Source organism: Podarcis gaigeae, assembly GCF_964106915.1.
Source record: "Podarcis gaigeae genome assembly, chromosome: 6".
Lineage (NCBI taxonomy): Eukaryota > Metazoa > Chordata > Lepidosauria > Squamata > Lacertidae > Podarcis > Podarcis gaigeae.
The window spans coordinates 6,168,214-6,189,400 of record NC_139682.1 but is presented as its reverse complement, the minus strand read 5'-3'; the positions used below and the strand labels follow the sequence as shown (position 1 = coordinate 6,189,400).

Below are 21,187 nucleotides of genomic sequence, written 5' to 3'. Positions count from 1 at the left end.
TCCTGTGTTCCTCGTAATAATAATAATAATTATTATTATTTATTATTTATACCCCGCCCATCTGGCTGGGTTTCCCCAGCCACTCTGGGCAGCTTCCAACAGAACACTAAAATACAATAACCTATTAAACATTAAAAGCTTCCCCAAACAGGGCTGCCTTCAGATGTCTTCTAAAAGTCTGGTAGTTGTTGTTCTCTTTGACATCTGGTGGGAGGGTGTTCCACAGGGCGGGTGCCATTACCGAGAAGGCCCTCTGCCTGGTTCCCTGTACTTGGCTTCTCGCAGCAAGGGAACTGCCAGAAAGCCCTCGGCGCTGGACCTCAGTGTCCGGGCAGAAGGATGGAGGTGGAGACGCTTCTTCAGGAATACAGGACCGAGGCTGTTTAGGGCTTTAAAGGTCAGAACCAATACTTTGAATTGTGCTTAGAAATGTACTCATTCTCAAAAGGAAACACAAACCCTGGGTAAGTGCCTGGGACCCTTGGAATCTCACACCACTCAATTGGGGTTGTGTGCAACACTGGTGTTAGAAGTGGGGCACATGTTTTCCAGAGGAGGGAAACCTGTGAGTGAGAGATGCCGGAGTCAAGATGGAGGGCTTCATAGTATGAACTCCCTCAAGAGGGTTCTGTTTCTCCCACAGCCACAGCCTTGGATTTGAAGAGAAATAAAACATTGCTCTCGAAAGTTGCTCTGACTCTCTCTCTGGCTCATAGCTTTACTTCTAGGTGGCATCATTGCCAATTCCCGACTCTCACTTTTGTCTTTTTCTAACTTGCAGCCAGTTGAGGGAGGCTGCCCCCCCCCCAAAAAATTGCCATCTCTCACAGATCCACTTTCCTTTGTTCCCTTTAATGGCTCATCACCCAGGCTGTCACCTCAACCCAGGAAGCTAGCCTGGCTTCTATTTTAACCCTTGCTGGATCCAGTGGGTAGAAGGGGGTCTGCATACCACCTACTTGCCCCCACCCCAAACTCATAACAGTATTACAAAGAGAGCGTAGAGATTCTATATCTATATCTATCTATCTATCTATCTATACACACATTTTTATTGTATATATTATATTATATTATATTATATTATATTATATTATATTATATTATATTATATTATATTATTATATTAATTATATTATATTATATTATATTATATTTATACATTTTTTAACATATCATTTCCAACAGTCTTATAACATAACTTCTTATCTTATACAATGTTTTAGACTTCCATCAGCACCTCTGAGGATTTTCTGTTCTTTATCACTTATTCTGCATTTCTTAATTTCTCTATTACTCTTAGTTATCATTAACTAATAATTCTCCTCATAGTCTTTCTTGCAATATTTCAAATAGTCCTCCTTACAAAACTTCTTGCAGTCCTACTAGCGTAATCTGTTCATTACTACTACTTTTCAAATAGTTCATATATTTACTCCAGCCTTCTAAGAATCTCTGCTCCCACAGGTTTCGAATCCTTACTGTTAATTTATCTAGTACTGCATAGTCCATCAATTTCATCCGCCGTTCTTCTTTCGTCGGTAATTCTTCTTGCTTCCATTTTGCTGCCAATGATATTCTTGCTGCCGTCATTGCATATAAAAGCAACTTACAGTCCTGTCTGTTAATATCATCTCCTACAATGCCAAGTAAAAATGCTTCTGGTTTCTTAATAAAGAGAGCGTAGAGATTCAGGGAACAGGAAGCACTTCTAGGCCGTCTTGTAACGGAACCACACCAAAAGAAGAGGTCCTTTTCCACGGGCTTTCCTCCTCCCTGATTTCCCACCCTTCCCTGCCTGTCCTCCCCACGGCTGCCCTTCGGAGGGTGACCCCCTCTTTCTTTTTCCGTCAGGTCCTGACTAAGGAGCAGCAGCAGCAGGCATCCAGCAACGATTTCAACTTCGACCACCCCGACGCCTTTGACTTCGACCTGATCATCTCCACCCTGAAGAAACTCAAGCAAGGCAAAAGCGTCAAGATTCCCATCTACGACTTCACTACCCACAGCCGCAAGAAAGAATGGGTGAGCCATGCCTCAGGTGGTCTTTTAAGGGTTATGATATACTGTATTTTTCGCTCTATAAGACGCGCCCGACCATAAGATCCAGCGATGCGAAGTCAGAGCAGCTAGAGGGATCGCTGCACAGCAAAAGCAGCGATCCCCCTTGCTGTTCTGGCTTCTGGGACAGCTGTGCAGCCTGCATTCGCTCCATAACACACACACACACATTTCCCCTTACTTTTTAGGAGGGAAAAAGTGTGTCTTATAGTGGGTAAAACCTCAGTGCCTAGGACTTGCCGATCGCATGGTCGGCGGTTCGAATCCCCGCGGCGGGGTGAGCTCCTGTCTTTCGGTCCCAGCTCCTGCCCACCTAGCAGTTCGAAAGCACCCCTAAGTGCAAGTAGATAAATAGGGACCGCTTTATAGCGGGAAGGTAAACGGCGTTTCCGTGTGCTGCGCTGGTGCTGGCTCGCCAGAGCAGCTTCATCACACTGGCCACGTGACCCGGAAGTGTCTCCGGACAGCGCTGGCCCCCGGCCTCTTAAGTGAGATGGGCGCACAACCCTAGAGTCAGACACGACTGGCCCGTACGGGCAGGGGTACCTTTACCTTTTTATAGAGCGTAAAATACAGTATACATTGCGGGGTATTTTGCGTCCATCCGCTTGGAATTGAAATTCCTGGGGGAGAGGAGGCTTAAGGTCTTGGGGGGGTCTTGCCCCCTTGCTTGGGACAGCGGAATGAAACTGGCTTACAAGTGATGCCAGTGGTTGCTCAGAGGGAATTATGGGAAATCAACATGGGGGTGCCACCCAGCTGGGGGGGCACTCTTGCCTCCCCGCCCCACTATTGGTACGTTGCTCACCCCTGAAAGAATCGCCAAAATACACTTCCCATTTTTATCATTTTATCCCTCCCAGTGCGTGCAGTGAAAATTGGGGAGGGGAGGGTGCATGTCAGCTCAGCTGTAGAATTTTATTTATTTATTAACATTTTGCTATCCCACCTGCCCTCCAACAGGGATTTGACCCCTCATCTCCCAGGTCTTTCCCCCCAATACAGTGGTACCTTGATACTTGAACAGCTTGGCTCCTGAGCAAATCGGCTCCCGAATGCCGCAAACCTGGAAATAAATGTTCTGGTTTGCAAATGTTTTTTGGAAGCCGAATGTCCATCGCGGCTTTTGCATAAGAGTCGGAAGCTCCTGCAGCCAATTGGAAGCTATGCCTTGGTTTTTGAATGCTTTTGGGAGTCAATCAGCTCCCGGAACGGATTCAGTTCAAGAACCAAGGTACCACTGTACTCTAAACCATTACACCACACAGAATGACCCAGACCCGTAACAGAATGGATGACTTTGGATCTTCTATCATTCTTCAGTGGATCTCGGGGGTGGAACAGAGATGTTACTTGCAGAACGCAAAACTCCCCCTGATCCATAAGATTGGATCCTGCGCCACAGTGGTATTTTTATACAGGGTATTTTAGTTGTTTAAATATGTTCCTTTGACGTTACACATTTTTGTTTGTTTGAAAAGATTTCTTACCTGGTAAGGTCCCAGGTTGGGTTGCAGGAATAGAATCACACAATAATAAAACAATTTTGCGTTGCTGTGCTGTGCACCGCTTAAATATTGTTAAAATAGTAAGCAGTCTAGAAATACTTTTAAATGAATAAACTGCGTGTGCACTCACATGCATCTGCATATCTGTATCTCCACCCCCATCGTTCAGCCCGGACACTGAGATCCAGCGCCGAGGGCCTTCTGGCGGTTCCCTTGCTGTGAGAAGCCAAGTTACAGGGAACCAGGCAGAGGGCCTTCTCGGTGGTGGCACCCGCCCTGTGGAACGCCCTCCCACCAGATGTCAAAGAGAACAACAACTACCAGACTTTTAGAAGACATCTGAAGGCAGCCCTGTTTAGGGAAGCTAAGATTAGCCAGATGGCTATAATAATGATGATGATGATAATAATAATAATGAGACGAGAGTGCTTGCAAACATTTGTGAGAAGCTTTGCCCTTTTTATTATTAATAATAATAATAATAATAAATTTATTAATACATACACAAACATACTTGGGCACTTGGCAAAGGGGAAGTGCTGTTGCATAGGGCAGGGATAGTGAGCTTATGGGCCCCCCAGGTGCTTTTGGACTCTGAACAAACAAATAAAGAAATGAAATCAAGGTCTAGAGATGAACATAATATATTTCCTCAACACAGGCATGCAAGAACTTAAACCTGTCGATATCCAAGTGCAATCTATGACTGATAGCCAACTGAGCATGCAATCATAGCTGAATAATCTTTTATGGTTTGACGCATACCGTATCGGCCCAAATATAAGCTGCACCCATAAATAAGCTGCACCTTTAAAATTCAAGAGGGGTGGGAAGAGAAAAAAGACAATATCCGAATATAAGCCCTTAAAATTCTTCAGGCACTCACACCCGTTCCATTTTACCGTATGTCTGTTTCAGCCGCAATATCGAGAAAGCCAATTTTTGTAATCTTTTACCTAACTAGTCTTGTCATTTTTGTGCCATACTTCCCAAACCACATCTTACATTTTATTATTTCCCCAGTTGTTGCATCTTAACTTTTATCTTTGTTTTCTTAATTGTAAGTGTTTACTCAAATCCTGCTAGTGAGTCCCCTTCTTTGCAATATTTCTGTAAATACAACAGATTGCAAAATTAAAGTAGAGTAAAACAGGCAGGAGGAATAAATATTTAAAGAACCAGAAGGGCAAGGTGAGGGAAGTCATGATGATTGTGTGGAATATAAAGTAAAATTAAATAAAAAATATTTTGAAAAAAGAAGAGAAAGCCCATTTTTCTAAGGTCGCGAATTTCAGCCGCACTTTTAACTTTTCACGGTCAGAATTTGGAAAGAAAAGTGCGGCTTATATTCGAGCCAATACGGTAAAGTTAGATGTTCTTTACATTTGGAGCGCAGCTCTTGTGATCTCGGCGTGTTTGGACAAGAACACCTTTGTTCGTGTGAGATAACACCCTGCTCTTTGCAACGAAAAGTTGTAAAAGCCGCAGAAGGTCATTCCGTTTTGATTGCATATTCTTTTGGCGGTCAGCCTGGAGTCATTTCTGATGAAGGCTTACATCCTTGCATACATCCACTGCAGAAATATATATTCCTATGTTCATATGTGCCTTGACTCCTTGACACTTTTCTCTGTACTTAGAGTCTGGCTGGGGGGAATCGCAGGTTCCAGGTTTGGTTTGGGGGCTGGGAAAGGTTGAGAGCCCATCGACATCTAGGGAAACCACAGCCTCACCTCATCCCTTGCATAAAACCAGATCTCACCAAAGGCCACTTCCTTTTGACAGCTCCCCTAATAATGATGATCGTGATAATTTAGTTAATTATTTACTGGGTTGCCCCGGCCACACTGGTGGCTTCTGACAGAATATAAAAACATAGTAAAGCATCAAGCATTAAAAACTTCCCTGTACAGGGCTGCCTTCATAGGTTTTCTAAAATGCATATATACCGAATTTTTCACTCCATAAGACGCACTTTTCCCTTCCTAAAAAGTAAGAGGAAATGTCTGTGCGTCTTATGGAGCGAATGTGTGGTCCCTGGAGCTCAATTACCCAGGGGCAAAAAACAGATCATGCTCTTTTTTTTTGAAAGAGGGAAGTGGGTGTTGAAACAAAGCCGCTGATCATTTGCTGATCGGGGAGAGAGATAAGGGACGCTAGAGATAAAGGAGGCTGCCTGGGGGGGGGGGGGAGGTAAAGACAGCAAACTTGCAAAGGGGGAAAACAGGAAGACTAAAGCAATAAGGAGAGAAATTAGAAGAAAAGGAGGAGCATAAAACTGCTCCAGCTAAGGAAAAGACACTAAGGCAAACAAGGGAGATAAGGGACGCTAGCAATAAAGGAGGCTGCCTGGGAGGGGGGAGGTAAAAGCCCGTGGATCCTCAGGATTTTTGCATTGGGTCCCCCGATTCACCCCAAATTCACCATCAGATCACATAGCATGTCCATGGCTACAGCCTGCACCAAAAAAAAATCACACATTCATTGTTTCCTGGAACTGCAATGGTGCAAAAACGTGGTTACAAAGCACGGATCCACATGGATCCTCAGGATTTTGCATTGGGCCACCCCAAATTCACCATCAGATCACATCTCTGTGGCTACAGCCTGCACCCAAAAAATCACACGGCCACTGTTTCGTTCAGAATATATTTTTTCTTCTTTTCCTCCTCTAAAATCTAGGTGCGTCTTATGGTCAGGTGTGTCTTATGGAGCGAAAAATACAGCAGTTTATCTGTTTGTCATCCGATGGGAACACTCCCGCCCTCTTCTTTTCTCTCTCCTCCTTGCTTGCAAGCATTTTCACGCCTGTTTAAAATCCAATATTTCTTACGAGCGAACCTCCACTCTCCCCCTTGGAAACTCCTTGTCCCCTCCTTCCCTTTTCCCTTCTCGTTGTATTCTGATTAGAAGTGGCTCCCAGGCCACTGCTGCTTCTTGCGAGGGAGAAGAGGGCCAAGGTGGTATGGAAGCCTCCGTTGGGCAAACACCTCGGGCAGCAAGCACTGGCAACCCACCTGTTTGTTTCGTTTTGCTTGTTTATCCGGTCTTCATGCCGTACCTCTCTCTTTCCAGAAAACCCTCTACGGCGCCAATGTGATCATATTTGAAGGCATCATGGCGTTTGCAGACAAGGAACTCCTGAAGGTATGGCAGGATCCCTGGTGTTTCAGAAATGGCCCATTAACCCTCTTTTTTTAATTGATATTTTTATCTGCAAAGAAAGTGAAGGCCCTTGCCAGTGCTCAGGTGCACCTCTTTTTTATTTATATATTGAAGTCGTGAAAAAAAGGAGACAGAGGACTCCTTTTAGGGGAGGGTCTGTTTCTTCTTCTTAAGGTAAAGGTAAAGGGACCCCTGTCCATTAGGTCCAGTCGTGGCCAACTCTAGGGTTGCGGCGCTCATCTCGCTTCATTGGCCGAGGGAGCTGGCATACAGCTTCCGGGTCATGTGGCCAGCATGACTAAGCCACTTCTGGCAAACTAGAGCATCACACGGAAACGCCATTTACCTTCCCACCGGAGTGGTACCTATTTATCTACTTGCACTTTGATGTGCTTTGAACTGCTAGGTTGGCTGGAGCAGGGACCGAGCAACGGGAGCTCACCCCGTCACGGGGATTCGAACCTTCTGATCAGCAAGTCCTACGCTCTGTGGTTTAACCCACAACGCCACCCGCGTCCCTTCTTAGAAGGTCCCTGATTCCAATCGTTTCCAGATTTAAATGCTCACGTAGCAGGGGGTGGGGAAGATTTCTCTCTGCCCGAGAACTCAAAGATCTGCTACTGCCGGTCCAAGTTGACAGAGCAAGGCTAGGTGGGCAAATGGTCTGACCTGGGGCACAAAGCTTGTCTCCTCACAAGGAGTGACCACAGGCACAATGAGTGTCCTGCAGCTCCCTAAGGATTATTGTTGCTGCTGCTGCTATTATTATTATTATTATTATTATTATTATTATTATTATTTCAGTTTATATACTGCCCCGTTATTCAAAGATCACAGGGTGGTGTCCAACATTAAAAACACAATTTACTACTACTACTAATACTACTACTAATAATAATAATAATAAATAATAAGACGATCACAGGAAAAAATCATAATGTATCCCGGACGTTCCCTTAATGGTCTGTTTCACAGTCGGGCAATCTTGGGGCAACAGTGACCTCCAGTGGCCAGCTGGGGGATTGTCAGCAGAGAAGCATCTGCACTAGAGAGAGGGGAGAGGGTGGTTTTTGGCTGCTTCTCTTGCTTAAAAGACAAATCTGTGAATGGAGAAATCCTTGGCGCTTCCTGCCCACAGCCCAAGCGCTCCATGGTGGGCTCCACTTTTGCAAACAAGTCTTCTCAGCTCCCCTGTTTCAGCTGTTGAGCACCTCAATCTCTCCCCTAGCACTGCTCACCTTTAAAATATGGAGTTTGCAATGTTGTTAAGGGCCGGCTTTGATAGATTCTGAGCATTATCCACTAACAGCTGTTATGGAAATGATGGGTGGGTGCATATCTTTAAAGTTGTTACAATGTTACAAATATTATGCCTGAAAGTATCCTTTCGACTTGACAGCTCAGAGAAGATGCCTAGCTTTATAAATTCGTAGAAAATCCATACTTTAACCGACTCTCCTCATTCCAACGCCATTTTAACCCTTAAAGAAAGGTGAATTTGGGCTCCACCTCCCTGCATGAACCAAGAAGCAGGAAGTCACGTAGGCAGCAGGAACAGGGCATGCCACCTGTTATGTACTGAGTTGAATAGATCCAAAAGGCAGCAGTCCTAGAACAATGGTCCTAGAACAATAGGATTCAGAATGCAGCAGTCTAATTGGTCCACAGGAGCCACCCAATCCATCTCCAGGTGGAAGTGAATCCACAACCGTGATAATTCCCCAAGCGTGAAAGCACATCCACGCCGCCCCACCCAGGGAGTGACCGGGGGGGGGGGGGCTACAATAGACATCTGCAGAGGCAGTTGAGCAAGTCAGGTGTTCTGAAAGCCCATCTCCAGACCAGCCCTGAGGGCAAGGATATGTAGAGAGTTGTATTGTTCTTTCGGTGATGGAGACTTAAGAGGTGTTGGGAAAGGTGTCTGATAAAGTGACCTAATGTTGAACTTGCATAACCCTTGTGTAAAGGTAAAGGGACCCCTGGCAATTAAATCCAATTAAAAGACTCTGGGGTTGCGGCACTCATCTCGCTATACAGGCCGAGAGAACTGGTGTTTGTCTGCTTCCACAGACAGTTTTTCCAGGTCATGTGGCCAGCATGACTAAGCCGCTTCTGGCGAACCAGAGCAGTGCACAGAAACACCATTTACCTTCCCGCCAGAACGGTACCTATTTATCTACTTGCACTTTGACATGCTTTTGAACTGCTAGGTTGGCAGGAGCAGGGATGCAGTAATGCATCAAACATTAAAAGCTTCCCTAAACAGGGCTGCCTTCAGATGTCTTCTAAAAGTCTGGTAGTTTTTGTTCTCTTTGACATCTGATGGGAGGCGTTCCACAGGGTGGGTGCCACTACCGAGAAGGCCCTCTGCCCGGTTCCCTGCAACCTCACTTCTCGCAGCGAGGGGACCACCAGAAGGCCCTTGGAGCTGGACCTCAGAGTCCAGGCAGAGTGATGGAGGTGGAGACGCTCCTTCAGGTATACTGGACTGAGGCCATTTAGGTCCTAATGAGTGATTCCCTCGAAACACATTGTATTCAGTAAGTGGAATATCTGCGAGTGCATCATCCCCTCTCCCTTCTTCCAGCTTCTAGACATGAAGATATTCGTCGACACGGACTCTGACATCCGCCTGGTGCGGCGCCTCCGCAGGGACATTGGCGAGCGCGGCAGGGACATTGAGGGCGTCATCAAGCAGTACAACAAGTTTGTCAAGCCGGCCTTTGACCAGTACATCCAGCCTACCATGCGGCTGGCGGACATTGTCGTCCCTCGGGGTAGGTGTCCCTTCTCTGGTCCCAACAGCTTGTCCAATGCTTAAATTCTGTGTGTTTTCTGCGCAGACTAAAGCTCTCCGTGGTCATGAGACATGATGGGTATGGTGAGCCTCAAGGGGCTGGGGCTGGACTGAGGAGGAATGGCCCTTTTCTGAATCTTCCCAAGGACAGGAGGACAGTATTGATTTAGAGCAGCGGTTTGCAGAGGGGCATAGTCCAGAGGGGAAAAGCTGGGAAATACTGAGTGAGGAATAGCTAGAAGAGAAAACACCAGGAGAGAGAGAGCTGGAAGGTTCAGCGTCCTTGGAAAGCGTTCCTGATGCCCCTTCACCTAAGGCTAGATGGGCTTGGAAAGTGATAGAACAGAAAGTGCAATGGCAACAAACTCAGATTACCTAACGTAGAAGTGATGTAGATTAATGGAGGTGGAGGGGGTAAACCTTAACTGGGAGCAACACCATTTCTAGAGAGAGATGCATTCCTTTGTCTCTGGCTGTGATTATTAAGGAAACTAACTAGTAAGAATGCTCCTTTCATTTATCTGCTTATTTATGGCCACCGGGGGAGGGATCCGATTTCTCGAAGCATGACTCCTCTCCCCCACCAGGGAAGAAGGGGTGAGTGAAGATCTACATCAGAAACAAGGATTGCCCCAGTCACTCTGGGTGGCTACCAGCATATACAGAGACATAATAGAATTGTAGAGTTGAAAGGGACCCTGGGGGTCATCTAGTCCAACCCCCTGACCAATGTGGAACTCGAACCCACAACCCTGAGATTAAGAGTCTCCTGTTCTGCCAGCTGAGAAAAAGACGGCAACTATGCAAGGGCAGCGTTCCTTCCAGCTGCTTCGGACTACATGTCATGGACCAGGACAGCAGGGAGGGCCCAGCTGGTAGAGCATCTTAATCTCAGGGTTGTGGGTTTGAGCCTCACGTTGGGTGAAATGTTCCTGCACTGCAGAGGGTTGGACTAGATGACCCTCAGGGTCCCTTCAAGCTCTACAATTCTGTGATTCTACAAATCCCTTCTGTCTCAGTTGGTTGGAGCTGATGGGAGTTGTCATCCAAAAAAACAGCCAGAGGGCACCACGTTGGCAAACGGTGCTGTAGGTAAGAGACATTGCAATGTTAATTCGCTTGCATACCGGTTGACTGTGTTCTGCTGCCCTCTAGTGGCTTTCCCGGGTCATAGCTGTTAGGAAACAGGTATCCACAATTCTCTCTCTTTCTCTGCTCCGCTCCAGGCAGTGGGAACACCGTCGCCATCGATCTGATCGTGCAGCATGTCCACAGCCAGTTGGAAGAGGTAAGAAGTGCCGTGGGACGGGGCAGGAAGAAGGGCTGAACACTGGGTGTGCCAGTTGGGTAGGGGGGACTCTTTCAATCCCCTCCTTTGCTTCCACATCTTCAGGCAAACAGAGCTGCCAGGGTGGGTTTTCCGGTGGGGTCTGCAAGGATCCCCGGCTTCTTCCCAGAACGTGTCCCAAAGACCCTCAGATTCTGCTGAAAAGATCAGACTCCATACTTGGCCCATGCTTCTCAGTCGTCTAGCAAAGGGGACGAGGGATCGCTCAAGGCCGCCTTCTCCAGCTAGTCAAATTCCAGACATCTTCAGGCCATCTTGGGGAAGTCTGTCCTCATGCAAATTCTCTGGGCAGGGCTGCAAACCATGTCTTTATCTGGCCCTTCCTCCGGCAAACTAAGGCAACCTATCAGGTTCTCTTCTGTTTTCCTACACTACTTGAGCATTTGATCCTCACCACCTGTGAGGTGGGCCATGGGCGCCAGATCGCCCAGAGAGCTCTGCGACTTTGCGGGCAGCCAAATGCTAACCGGCTCAAGTCCTAATCCAACGTACTCTCCCTGGCTTCCTCCAACCTTGCCCCTTCCAGATGTTGATGTGCTGCAACAACCCATAACCCCCCCAGCCATTGGCCACGTTGGCTGAGGCTGGTGGGAGGGCGTTCCACAGGGCGGGTGCCACTACAGAGAAGGCACTCTGCCTGGTTCCCTGGAACTTGGCTTCTCACAGCGAGGGAACTGCCAGAAGGCCCTCAGCGCTGGACCTCAGAACATTGGAGGTGGAGACACTCCTTCAGGTATACTGGACCGAGGCCATTTAGGGCTTTAAAGGTCAGCACCAACACTTTGAATTGTGCTCGGAAAGGTACTGGGAGCCAGTGTAGGTCTTTCAAGATCGGTGTTATATGGTCTTGCCGGCCACTCCCAGTCACCAGTCTGGCTGCCGCATTCTGGATTAGTTGCAGTTTCCAGGTCACCTTCAAAGGTAGCCCCACATAGAGAGCATTACAGTAGTTCAAGCGAGAGATAACCAGAGCATGTACTACTATACCAGTCCCAGGTGCGCAGGAGGGTGGAGCCAGCCGGCCGCCTCAGCACATTGCTAGCTCGCTCACCCCGAACTCACGGCACAGAGCCGCCCGCAGTAGAAGAGCCCGCTGCGGCGCTCCAACCAATGGGTGGGCTCTTCCCCCGACTCCAACTCTCAGGGCCCGGACTCTCAGTCTGGCGCCTGGGTGCCCCGCACCTCTGCCACCTGTGGTTAAGATGGCCCTGACCAAAGCAGAAGGGTAGCATTATTATTATTACTCTAACCACTATGCAGCACTGCCCAACACAACTGAGGTAGAGTGTGACCGCATAGTATTTGATTGGGCAGCAGCTCCGAGCTCACATTAAACTGCTTCTTGGCACTGGATCAGATTCTATAATCCTGTGGTGAGGATCAGCGCCACATCAACTAACTGTGTGGAACAGACCCAACTGCAGAGAGCAATGAGTTGGGCTTGGGGAACCTGCGGCCTCTAGATACTAGTGGACTACAAGTCCCATCATTCCTTGTCAGCCTGGCCAGTGCTCAGGGCTGATGGGATTTGTAGCCTTTGGGGGGGGGGGAATCTGGAGAGCCACCAGTTCTCTGTCCTTGCAAATAAATAATACGGGAAGAAGAAGAAGAAGAAGAGTTTGGATTTGATATCCCGCTTTATCACTACCCGAAGGAGTCTCAAAGCGGCTCACATTCTCCTTTCCCTTCCTCCCCCACAACAAACACTCTGTGAGGTGAGTGGGGCTGAGAGACTTCAAAGAAGTGTGACTGGCCCAAGGTCACCCAGCAGCTGCATGTGGAGGAGCGGAGACACGAACCCGGTTCACCAGATTACGTGACTATCGCTCTTAACCACTATACCACACTGGCTCTCCACTGCAGCTGAATTTGAGAAGGACTGGGCTAATTGGGAAATCCCAGGAAAGGGGGAATTTGCTCCCACTCCACTCTGACCCTTCTGAGAAGTGGAGTGGGGAGTTTTTTGTAGTGGGGGGAGCAGCACCACCCCCCTCCATTTAGGGACCATCAAAAAGGATCAGTAATCTAGAAGACAACCAAGGAGGAACCGAAGAGCCTCTGCCCCCCTCTTGAGATGCATATATAGGTGGCAAGTTAATTTTTGTCCTGTCTGAGAAGGTTCGTGGGACCTGCCCCTGAATGACTGGGGGGGGGGGCAAAAGACGCCAAAGGTGGGGGCAGGTCTCCAGAACTCACTTGCAAACTAACCGCATGAAATCCTCTGTTGCCCACCGGGTTGTCAGTTTGGGTATTTGGATGTGTTTATTCCAACCGCCCGTCCCCGTTTTCTGTGTTATTTCTTAAAAAGCTGTTTGCTTGTCCAGCTTCTTTGTTCAGTTTGCAGCTCTCGCTGGGTGGGGAAAAGCTTTCAACTCATTTTGGGGGGAGAAGGGGGCGGTTTGCAATAAATCTGCAACTTGGGGCTGCTCAGTATATGGAGCAAACAATGGGCAAAAAAACATTGTGGTCAAATTTCTGAAAGGTGCTCTCAGTTGATTGCACTGCAGTTTTTAAAAAATCGTATTTTTTTAATTCAAGGACTAAACCATACTAGCAGGGAGGATATGACAAAACCATTTGTCTCCCATGCCCAGGAGGGCATAGCTTCTGTACTAAAACGCCTGTGGCACTCAACTGACCCCCTAAAATAGCCCCCCCCAAGCATGGGGCCTTCCAGATGTTTTTGAACTACAACTCCCAGTGCACGCAACAGCCAGGGATGATGGGAGTTCTAGTTCAAAATATCTAGAGGCCAACAGCTTCAGGAAGGCTGCTCAAAAACCACTCGCTTTTCTTCTTCAGAGATAATATTTATGCAAACGTCTTGTGTGTAAAGCGCCTTTTCGTACCTGCTGCCGGCTGGTGGAAACACCACAGAGCATTTTAAAGGAAAACACCAGGAAACCAGTTTAAACAGTGGCAGAAATTTGAACAAAGAGCATGAAAGAACCAGGAAGAGCAGGCTTGAAACCTTCAGCGCTGAATTTCAAAGAGCTGAAGTGAAATAAATCTTTCTTTTCTGCCTGCCTGAGAGTCACCAGGGATGGGGCCAGAGCAGTAACCCCAGGAAGGAAACCCCATAACCTGGGGGGCTCCCACAGAACTTAGGCAGATCTGATGGATTCTGAAGCTGAACGGCAGGCTGACATTTCCAGTGGCTTCAGCTGACTTAAGATGTCTTTATTTGGTCATCGGCCCATGGGCTTGCGCACCATGTGAGTGTTCAGAGCGAGCATTCAACGGATCCCTGCAACATGCACCATTCAGACTGCACTCCCCCCCCAATCTCTCCCTCCTCACAGTTATTTTTACCAGTTTAGGGTTCAGGCATATTTTCCCCCTTCTGTTTTCTCCCTGCCACACATACTTTTTTCTTTTTTTAAAACCCTTTCAGTCTTGCAGAGACACCGTAAGGAAAATTTTATTTGAGCGAAATCCTAAATCCAATTAAATATGTACGCTACTGGGGTTTTTTTTGGGGGGGGAACCTGCCAGACATGGCGGTATTTGGGAAACGTAGTTGCGTGGTTAGTTATGGCAGCTTTGAAAAGCGGCCCCCGGCCCCCCCAAGAGAGCTGCCCCCTGAGCAAAGACGAAATCACAGCGGGTGCTTTTAAAAAATAATAAAAATAATAAAGATGCTAACTGCTCCAAGTGCTGTGAATCCTGGGAAAACATGTCTCCCTGTGTTTTTATTTCCCCTTTTGCCTCTTTAATGCCCTGCTGGTGTTTCCACTGTTTTAATACGGGGTTTGCTCACTGTTCTTTGTGTTGCCGCGGCAGAGAGAACTCAGCGTCAGGTAAGGGATCGTCCTAACTCTCTCCCTCTCTGTGTGTCCTCCTTTTTCTGTCTGCAAGGACCAAAATGCATCTTAATAACCGGTGCTGCTAAGCCGGCTGTTTGCTGAGGCTGTGTGTTTGTGTGTGTGTGTGTGTGCGCGTATTTGTGTGTTGAAACATACAAATTCCTGCAGAATGGTCACTGGATAGACGCACAGAGATCTGATGGTCAGGGAGCAAAGGGCCATCACTTATCTGCCTTATCGCAGAATCACAGAGTTGGGAGGAAAACTGGGGCTCATCTAGACCAACCCCGTCTCCCCCCCCCCGGCAATGCAGGGATATGCAGCCATCCCTTACAGGGATCGCTGCCCCCTGTCCCTGCACGACAAGGCCCTCAGATTCTGTGTTGGAGTGCTCTTGCAGTCCACTTGGTAAGGATGGTTGGTCTTGTGATAAGAATTTTAAGGTTCCCGCCTGGCTTGACCCAGCCAACATCCCAAAACAAGAAGGAGCCTTTTCAGGGGGAGAATCGGGGAGCGCAGATGATAATAATAATAATAATAATAATAATAATAATAATAATAATAGTTTGTTCTCTATACCCGCCCTCCACCTGACTGGGTTTCTCCAGCCACTCTGGGCGGCTCCCAACAAAATAAACACGTTGTTGATAAAAGATCAAACATTAAAAACTTCCCTGAACTTCCCTGAACAGGGCTGCCTTCAGATGTCTTCTAAAAGTCAGGTGGTTGTTTATTTCATTGGCATCTGGTGGGAGGGTGTTCCACAGGGCGGGCGCCACCACCGAGAAGGCCCTCTGTCTGGTTCCCTGTAACTTGGTTTCTTGCAGTGAGGGAACCGCCAGAAGGCCCTCGGAGCTGGACCTCACTGTCTGGGCTGAACGATGGGGGTGGAGAAGCTCCTTCAGGTATACTGGGCCGAGGCCGTTTAGGGCTTTAAAGGTCAACACCAACACTTTGAATTGTGCCCAGAAACGTACTGGGAGCCAATGTAGGTCTTACAGGACTGGTGTTATATGGTCTCCACAGCCACTACCAGTCACCTGCCAGTCAAATTTATTTATACCCTGCTCATCTGGCTGGGCTTCCCCAGCCACTCTAGGCGGCTTCCAACAAAATATTAAAACACAGTAATGCATCAAACATTGAAAGCTTCCCTAAACAGGGTTGCCTTCAGATGTCTTCTAAAAGTCTGGTAGTTGTTCTTCTCTTTGACATCTGATGGGAGCACGTTCCATAGGGCGGGTGCCACTACCGAGAAGGCCCTCTGTCTGTTTCCCTGTAACCTCACTTCTCGCAGGAAGGGAACTGTGAGAAGGCCCTCGGAGCTGGACCTCTGTGTCCGGGCTGAACAATGGGGGTAGAGAAGCTCCTTCAGGTATACTGGACCGAGGCTGTTTGGGGCTTTCAAGGTCAACACCAACACTTTGAATTGTGCCCAGAAACGTACTGGGAGCCAATGTAGGTCTTTCAGGACTGGTGTTATGTGGTCTCCGCAGCCACTCCCAGTCACCTGCCTAGCTGTCGCATTCTGGATTAGTTCAGTTTCCTGGTCACCTTCAAGGGTAGCCCCACGTAGAGTGCATTGCAGTAGTCCAAGTTAGGGGCTTCAGCTTGCTACCACGAATATGGGAAGCTGTACTCAGTCAGACCAATTGTCCTTCTAATTTAGCACTGCCTATGCCAGCTAGCTAGCAAGGGATGCACGTGGCACTGTGGGTTAAACCACAGAGCCTAGGACTTGCTGATCAGAAGGTCGGTGGTTTGAATCCCCGCGACAGGGTGAGCTCCCGTTGCTCGGTCCCTGCTCCTGCCAACCTAGCAGTTCGAAAGCACGTCAAAGTGCAAGTAGATAAATAGGTACCGCTCTGGCGGGAAGGTAAACGGCGTTTCTGTGCGCTGCTCTGGTTTCGCCAGAAGCGGCTTAGTCATGCTGGCCACATGACCCGGAAGCTGTACGCCGGCTCCCTCGGCCAATAAAGCGAGATGAGTGCCACAACCCCAGAGTCGGTCACAACTGGACCTAATGGTCAGGGGTCCCTTTACCTTTACCTATGCCAGCTAGCAACAACCCTCGAGGGTTTCAGTCAGGGGTCTTTCTCAGTCCCCCATGGAGACATGACTGGGGTTGGGGTTGGGACCTTCCCTTGAGCCACGCCCCCCCCGCCTGACAACCCTCCCCTCTTTCGGCCCCCACTGCCCCTCATATCCCCCAGTCTCTCCACAAACCTGAGCCTGCAGTCACCCACTGGCCATTTTATGCTGTTTGGTAAAGGGACCCCTAACCATTAGGTCCAGTCGTGGCCCACTCTGTGGTTGCTGCGCTCATCTCACTTTATTAGCCAAGGGAGCCAGCGTACAGCTTCCGGGTCATGTGGCCAGCATGACTAAGCCGCTTCTGGCGAACCAGAGCAGCGCACGGAAACGTTGTTTACCTTCCCGCCGGAGCGGTACCTATTTATCTACTTGCACTTTGATGTGCTTTTGAACTGCTAGGTTGGCAGGAGCAGGGACCGAGCAACGGGAGCTCACACCATCAAGGGGATTCGAACCGCCGACCTTCTGATCAGCAAGCCCTAGGCTCTGTGGTTTAACCCACAGCGCCACCTGCGTCCCTGTTTATGCTGTTCGAGTTACCAGCTAATTGGGGAGGTCCAGAACATCTCCGTTCCCGACGAAGAATAGAATTGCTGGGAGGGAGCAGTTAGAAAGCGTTTCAATAATTGGAGCCCAGCCGAATAGAAGAGACAACTTCTCTTTCTGCTTTCTCCACACACACACACATTTTTCTATATGTCTGGAAATGCTTTTTTGAAAGAAGAAGAAAAAGTTTTTAGGAGACGGCGTTCCAGAAATAGATCCCTCCGCTTGGATCTGCCACGCCTTACCTCAGCTCTGAGCTTTGATCCCCTCAAGGCGCCCTCCTTATGGGCTCCTGGGGGCACAGTAGCCCCCACATCTTGGAAATGTCAAGCCACTTCAAGGCTGCCCTCCTCCCCGTTTGAAAAACCTCAGCTGGGCTGTGCTCCTTCCTCTCCCTTCCTCTGTCTTCTCGCTTTTTCTCTTGTCTGCTTCCTGTTTGATTCTGCGAGAGCGCAATGAAAGGAACCAGCGACATTTTCCACCCTGCCTGCTTTTTTTGTGGGGATTTGTGTGTGTCTTTTGAGCTGGTCACCCAGCATTTTTGAAGCGTTTTTGTTCTCCGGGGAGGAAGGCTGATGAGGAGGAGGAGGGGCAGAAGATTTGGTTTCCAAATGCGAGACTTAATTTTTTAAAAAAAGATAAACGAGGAAAGGAAAAAGACCAAAAAAGAGAAAGAAATACACCATCCGCTTAAGGCTGCTTATCAATTTTTTCCACTACCGGTCAGACACAGCAAAGAGGTGGCAGGAAGCGCCGAGTACCTGTGTAAAATTCAGGGGCGAAAGGAGGGAGAGGCAGAACCTCCTCTGCAAAGAAAGGCGACCGCTTTAGATGTGATAGAAGTTCTTAAAATAACGCACGGAAAGGGGAAAGAGGAAAGACTTTCTCTCTCATAACGCCAGGCCTCGACCTCCAATAAAGCTGTATGTTGGAAGAGTCAGGGCAGATAAAACAATGCTGTCCAGGGTTGTAAAGACTGCGGAGAGAATAATTGGGTGCACCCTTCCCACCTTGGATCAAATCTATGCTTCCAGGTGCCATAAGAAAGCTGCAGAGATAGCGCAGGATAGTGCGCACCCCGGAAATGATCTCTTTCAGCTTCTGCCTTCTGGAAGAAGGTCCAGGGTTATAAAGGACAAGACTAGCCGCCTGAGAAACAGTTTCTACCCCAATGCGATTTTGGTTTTAAACACATTGTAAGGAATCTGTATAGGAGTATATTGTATTTAAAAATGGGGTGTCAGAGTTTTTAGGGGGCTAACCAGGCTGGGATAGCGGGCTTGTTGGTTTTTGAATGTCCTTTGTAGATTTTTCAATTTCGTTGATCTGTATGGGATAGTGACAATAAAGATTACCGTATCGTAAAAGAAAGCACTTCTTCACACAGCTAAACTGTGGAACTCCCTGCCACAGGAGGGCAGTGATCGCCCCTAATTTGGATGGCGTTAAGAAAGGACAGATTCATGGAGGAGGGGGGTATTGGTGGCTACAATTCATGGTGGCTATGTTCTGTTTCTGTGGTCGGAGGCAGCAATTCTTCTGAGAAACAGTTGCTGGGGAATACAGGACAGGGAGAGGGCTAGAAACCTGCCTGCTGGTTTCCCACAGGAATCTGGTTGGCCGCTTTTGAGAACAGGATGCTGGACTAAATAATAATAATAATAATAATAATAATAATAATAATAATAATAATAATAATAATTTTATTCTTTATACCCCCACACATCTGGCTGGGCTTCCCCAGCCACTCTGGGCAGCTTCCAACTGAATATTAAAAACAATACAGCACCAGACATTAAAAACTTCCCTAAATGGAGCCGCCTTCAGTTGTCTTTTAAAAGTAAAATAGTTCTTTATTGCCTTGACATCTGCTGTGAGGGCGTTCCACAGGGCGAGCGCCACCACCGAGAAGGCCCTCTGCCTGGTTCCCTGTGACTTCACTTCTCGCAATGAGGGAACCACCAGAAGGCCCTCGGCGCTGGATCTCCGGGCTGAACGATGGGGGTTGAGACCCTCCTTCAGGTATACAGGACCCAGGCCGTTTAGGACATTAAAGGTCAGCACCAACACTTTGAATTGTGCTCAGAAACGTACTGGGAGCCAATGTAGGTCTTTCAATGTAGGTCTTTCAATGTACATGGTCTCGGCGGCCGCTCCCAGTCACCAGTCTAGCTGCCACATTCTGGATTAATTGCAGTTTCTGAGTCACCTTCGAAGGTAGCCCCATGTAGAGCGCATTGCCGTAGTCCCAGCGGGAGATAACTAGATGGGCCACTGGCCTGATCCTGCAGGCTCTTCTTGGGTTCTTAACATTCTTTCCGTTTTAACACGCTTGCTACTGGGTTATTTTAATAAAGCAGACCTCCAAAAGCGATGTTATTTTGTCAGTAATGGCCCTGAATCGTCGAGAAGGCGCTTGATACACTTGAGAGGTTCACATAGGAGAATTCCCAACATCTCTGCCCTGTGCAATCCTTCAGAGGCTGTGCCAGAAAACACCCTGTGAGACTAAGTTGGTGTGGGAGCAGGCAAGGTTTGGTGAGGACCAGCGTGAGGGCCACATGACCTTGCAGGCAACCTCACAGGGGCCGCATGTAACAAATTCAATTCCAAAGCTAGGCGTTCCTACTTCTCTCCACCCAGCCATATGAATGACTTTGTTACAGGTCAAGGATTCTGCATCCAGGCAAAAGAGATGCAAGATGCTTTTCCAGGGCAACCCCCCCCCTTTTTTTAAATTAAGTGCTCTTATTTCCTTGCTTTATTTTCTCTTCCCTCCCTCTTTGGTTCTCCGTGTCTCTCTGTACGTTTGGTTGTCTGTTACCTGCTTGGCTCATCCCTGAACTGCAACTCCCATCTGATGAACAGAGGAAACTCCGCTGGGATATGTGAGGATCAAATTGCACCCTCCAACTTATTATTTTCTTTTTTTTTTCTTTTGGTTTGGTTTGAATACTAAATTGAGTGTCGAGCTTTTGCCGAGGTCTAGGCCTGCATGATGAGGAGTCTACTGTGTGGGTCGGCGCACCCCCTATAGCGGGGGTTTCTTTTTAATTAAGAAAGTTATATACCTCCCCCCCCCCCCAGCTATAAGCCACTGGGAGGTTTATAGCATAATGAGCAACTTAACATATGAGAGCTGGCGGGGTCATGTGGTACCCAGGATACAAGGCATGGGGCAGAAATTCAGTCTGGGTCACATGTCAATGCAAACCCATCCCAATTTGTGCTTTCCAAAACAATCTATGATTGCCCTTTAAACTTCTCCCAATTATGCCAGGAGGGTGTATTATTATTATTATTATTATTATTATTGATTTGCTAATTGCCTCCTAAACAACCATCTCAGGGCGATGTACAACAAAGACAATTAAGAACAGATGAGAACGCAAAAACAGCAGAACAACAACAACAATAACAACAACAACATCTTGAAGGTCCCAGGCCACAGGGAGGTTAGGCTGGCCTCAACTAGAGCCAGGGCTTTTTCGGCTGTGGCTCCAATCTGGTGGATCGCTCTGTCACAAGAGACTAGGGCCCTGCGGGACTTGACATCTTTCCACAGGGCCTGCAAGACAGAGCTGTTCCACCAGGCCTTTGATCGGGGTTCAGTCTGATTCCCTCTCCCCTTTCATAAGAACTTGCATGAAAGTGGCCTCTCCATTTTTCTCACAGGCCCATATAAGTTCAGCACAAACAGTTGGGCCTGGTGAGCATTGAAGGTCCCCAACCTTAATCTGCAGGTTGCCATCCGATTGGATTTTATTTTGATCCTGATCTGATTTGAGGATGTATTTTAATTGATTGTCTGACTTTATGTTACTGTATTATACATTTGATGTTAGCTGCTCCGAGCCCGGCT

General features: G+C 47.9%; 1 protein-coding gene across 4 annotated transcripts in view; it reads left to right on the top strand.

The window, feature by feature from the left end:
• The window catches only part of UCKL1 (uridine-cytidine kinase 1 like 1), a 69,226-nt gene that overhangs the window by 36,784 nt on the left and 11,255 nt on the right, over positions 1–21,187 (top strand). For 2 of the 4 annotated variants that reach the window (XM_083744420.1, XM_083744422.1), the window contains exons 4-8: positions 1,855–2,025; positions 6,645–6,716; positions 9,322–9,511; positions 10,758–10,819; positions 20,194–20,213. In XM_083744420.1, the coding sequence (XP_083600546.1) occupies positions 1,855–2,025; positions 6,645–6,716; positions 9,322–9,511; positions 10,758–10,819; positions 20,194–20,213 (515 nt within the window). Of the gene's footprint in view, positions 1–1,854; positions 2,026–6,644; positions 6,717–9,321; positions 9,512–10,757; positions 10,820–14,662; positions 14,680–20,193; positions 20,214–21,187 lie in introns of all 4 variants that reach the window. The other 2 variants (XM_083744421.1, XM_083744423.1) reach the window with 1 other exon arrangement.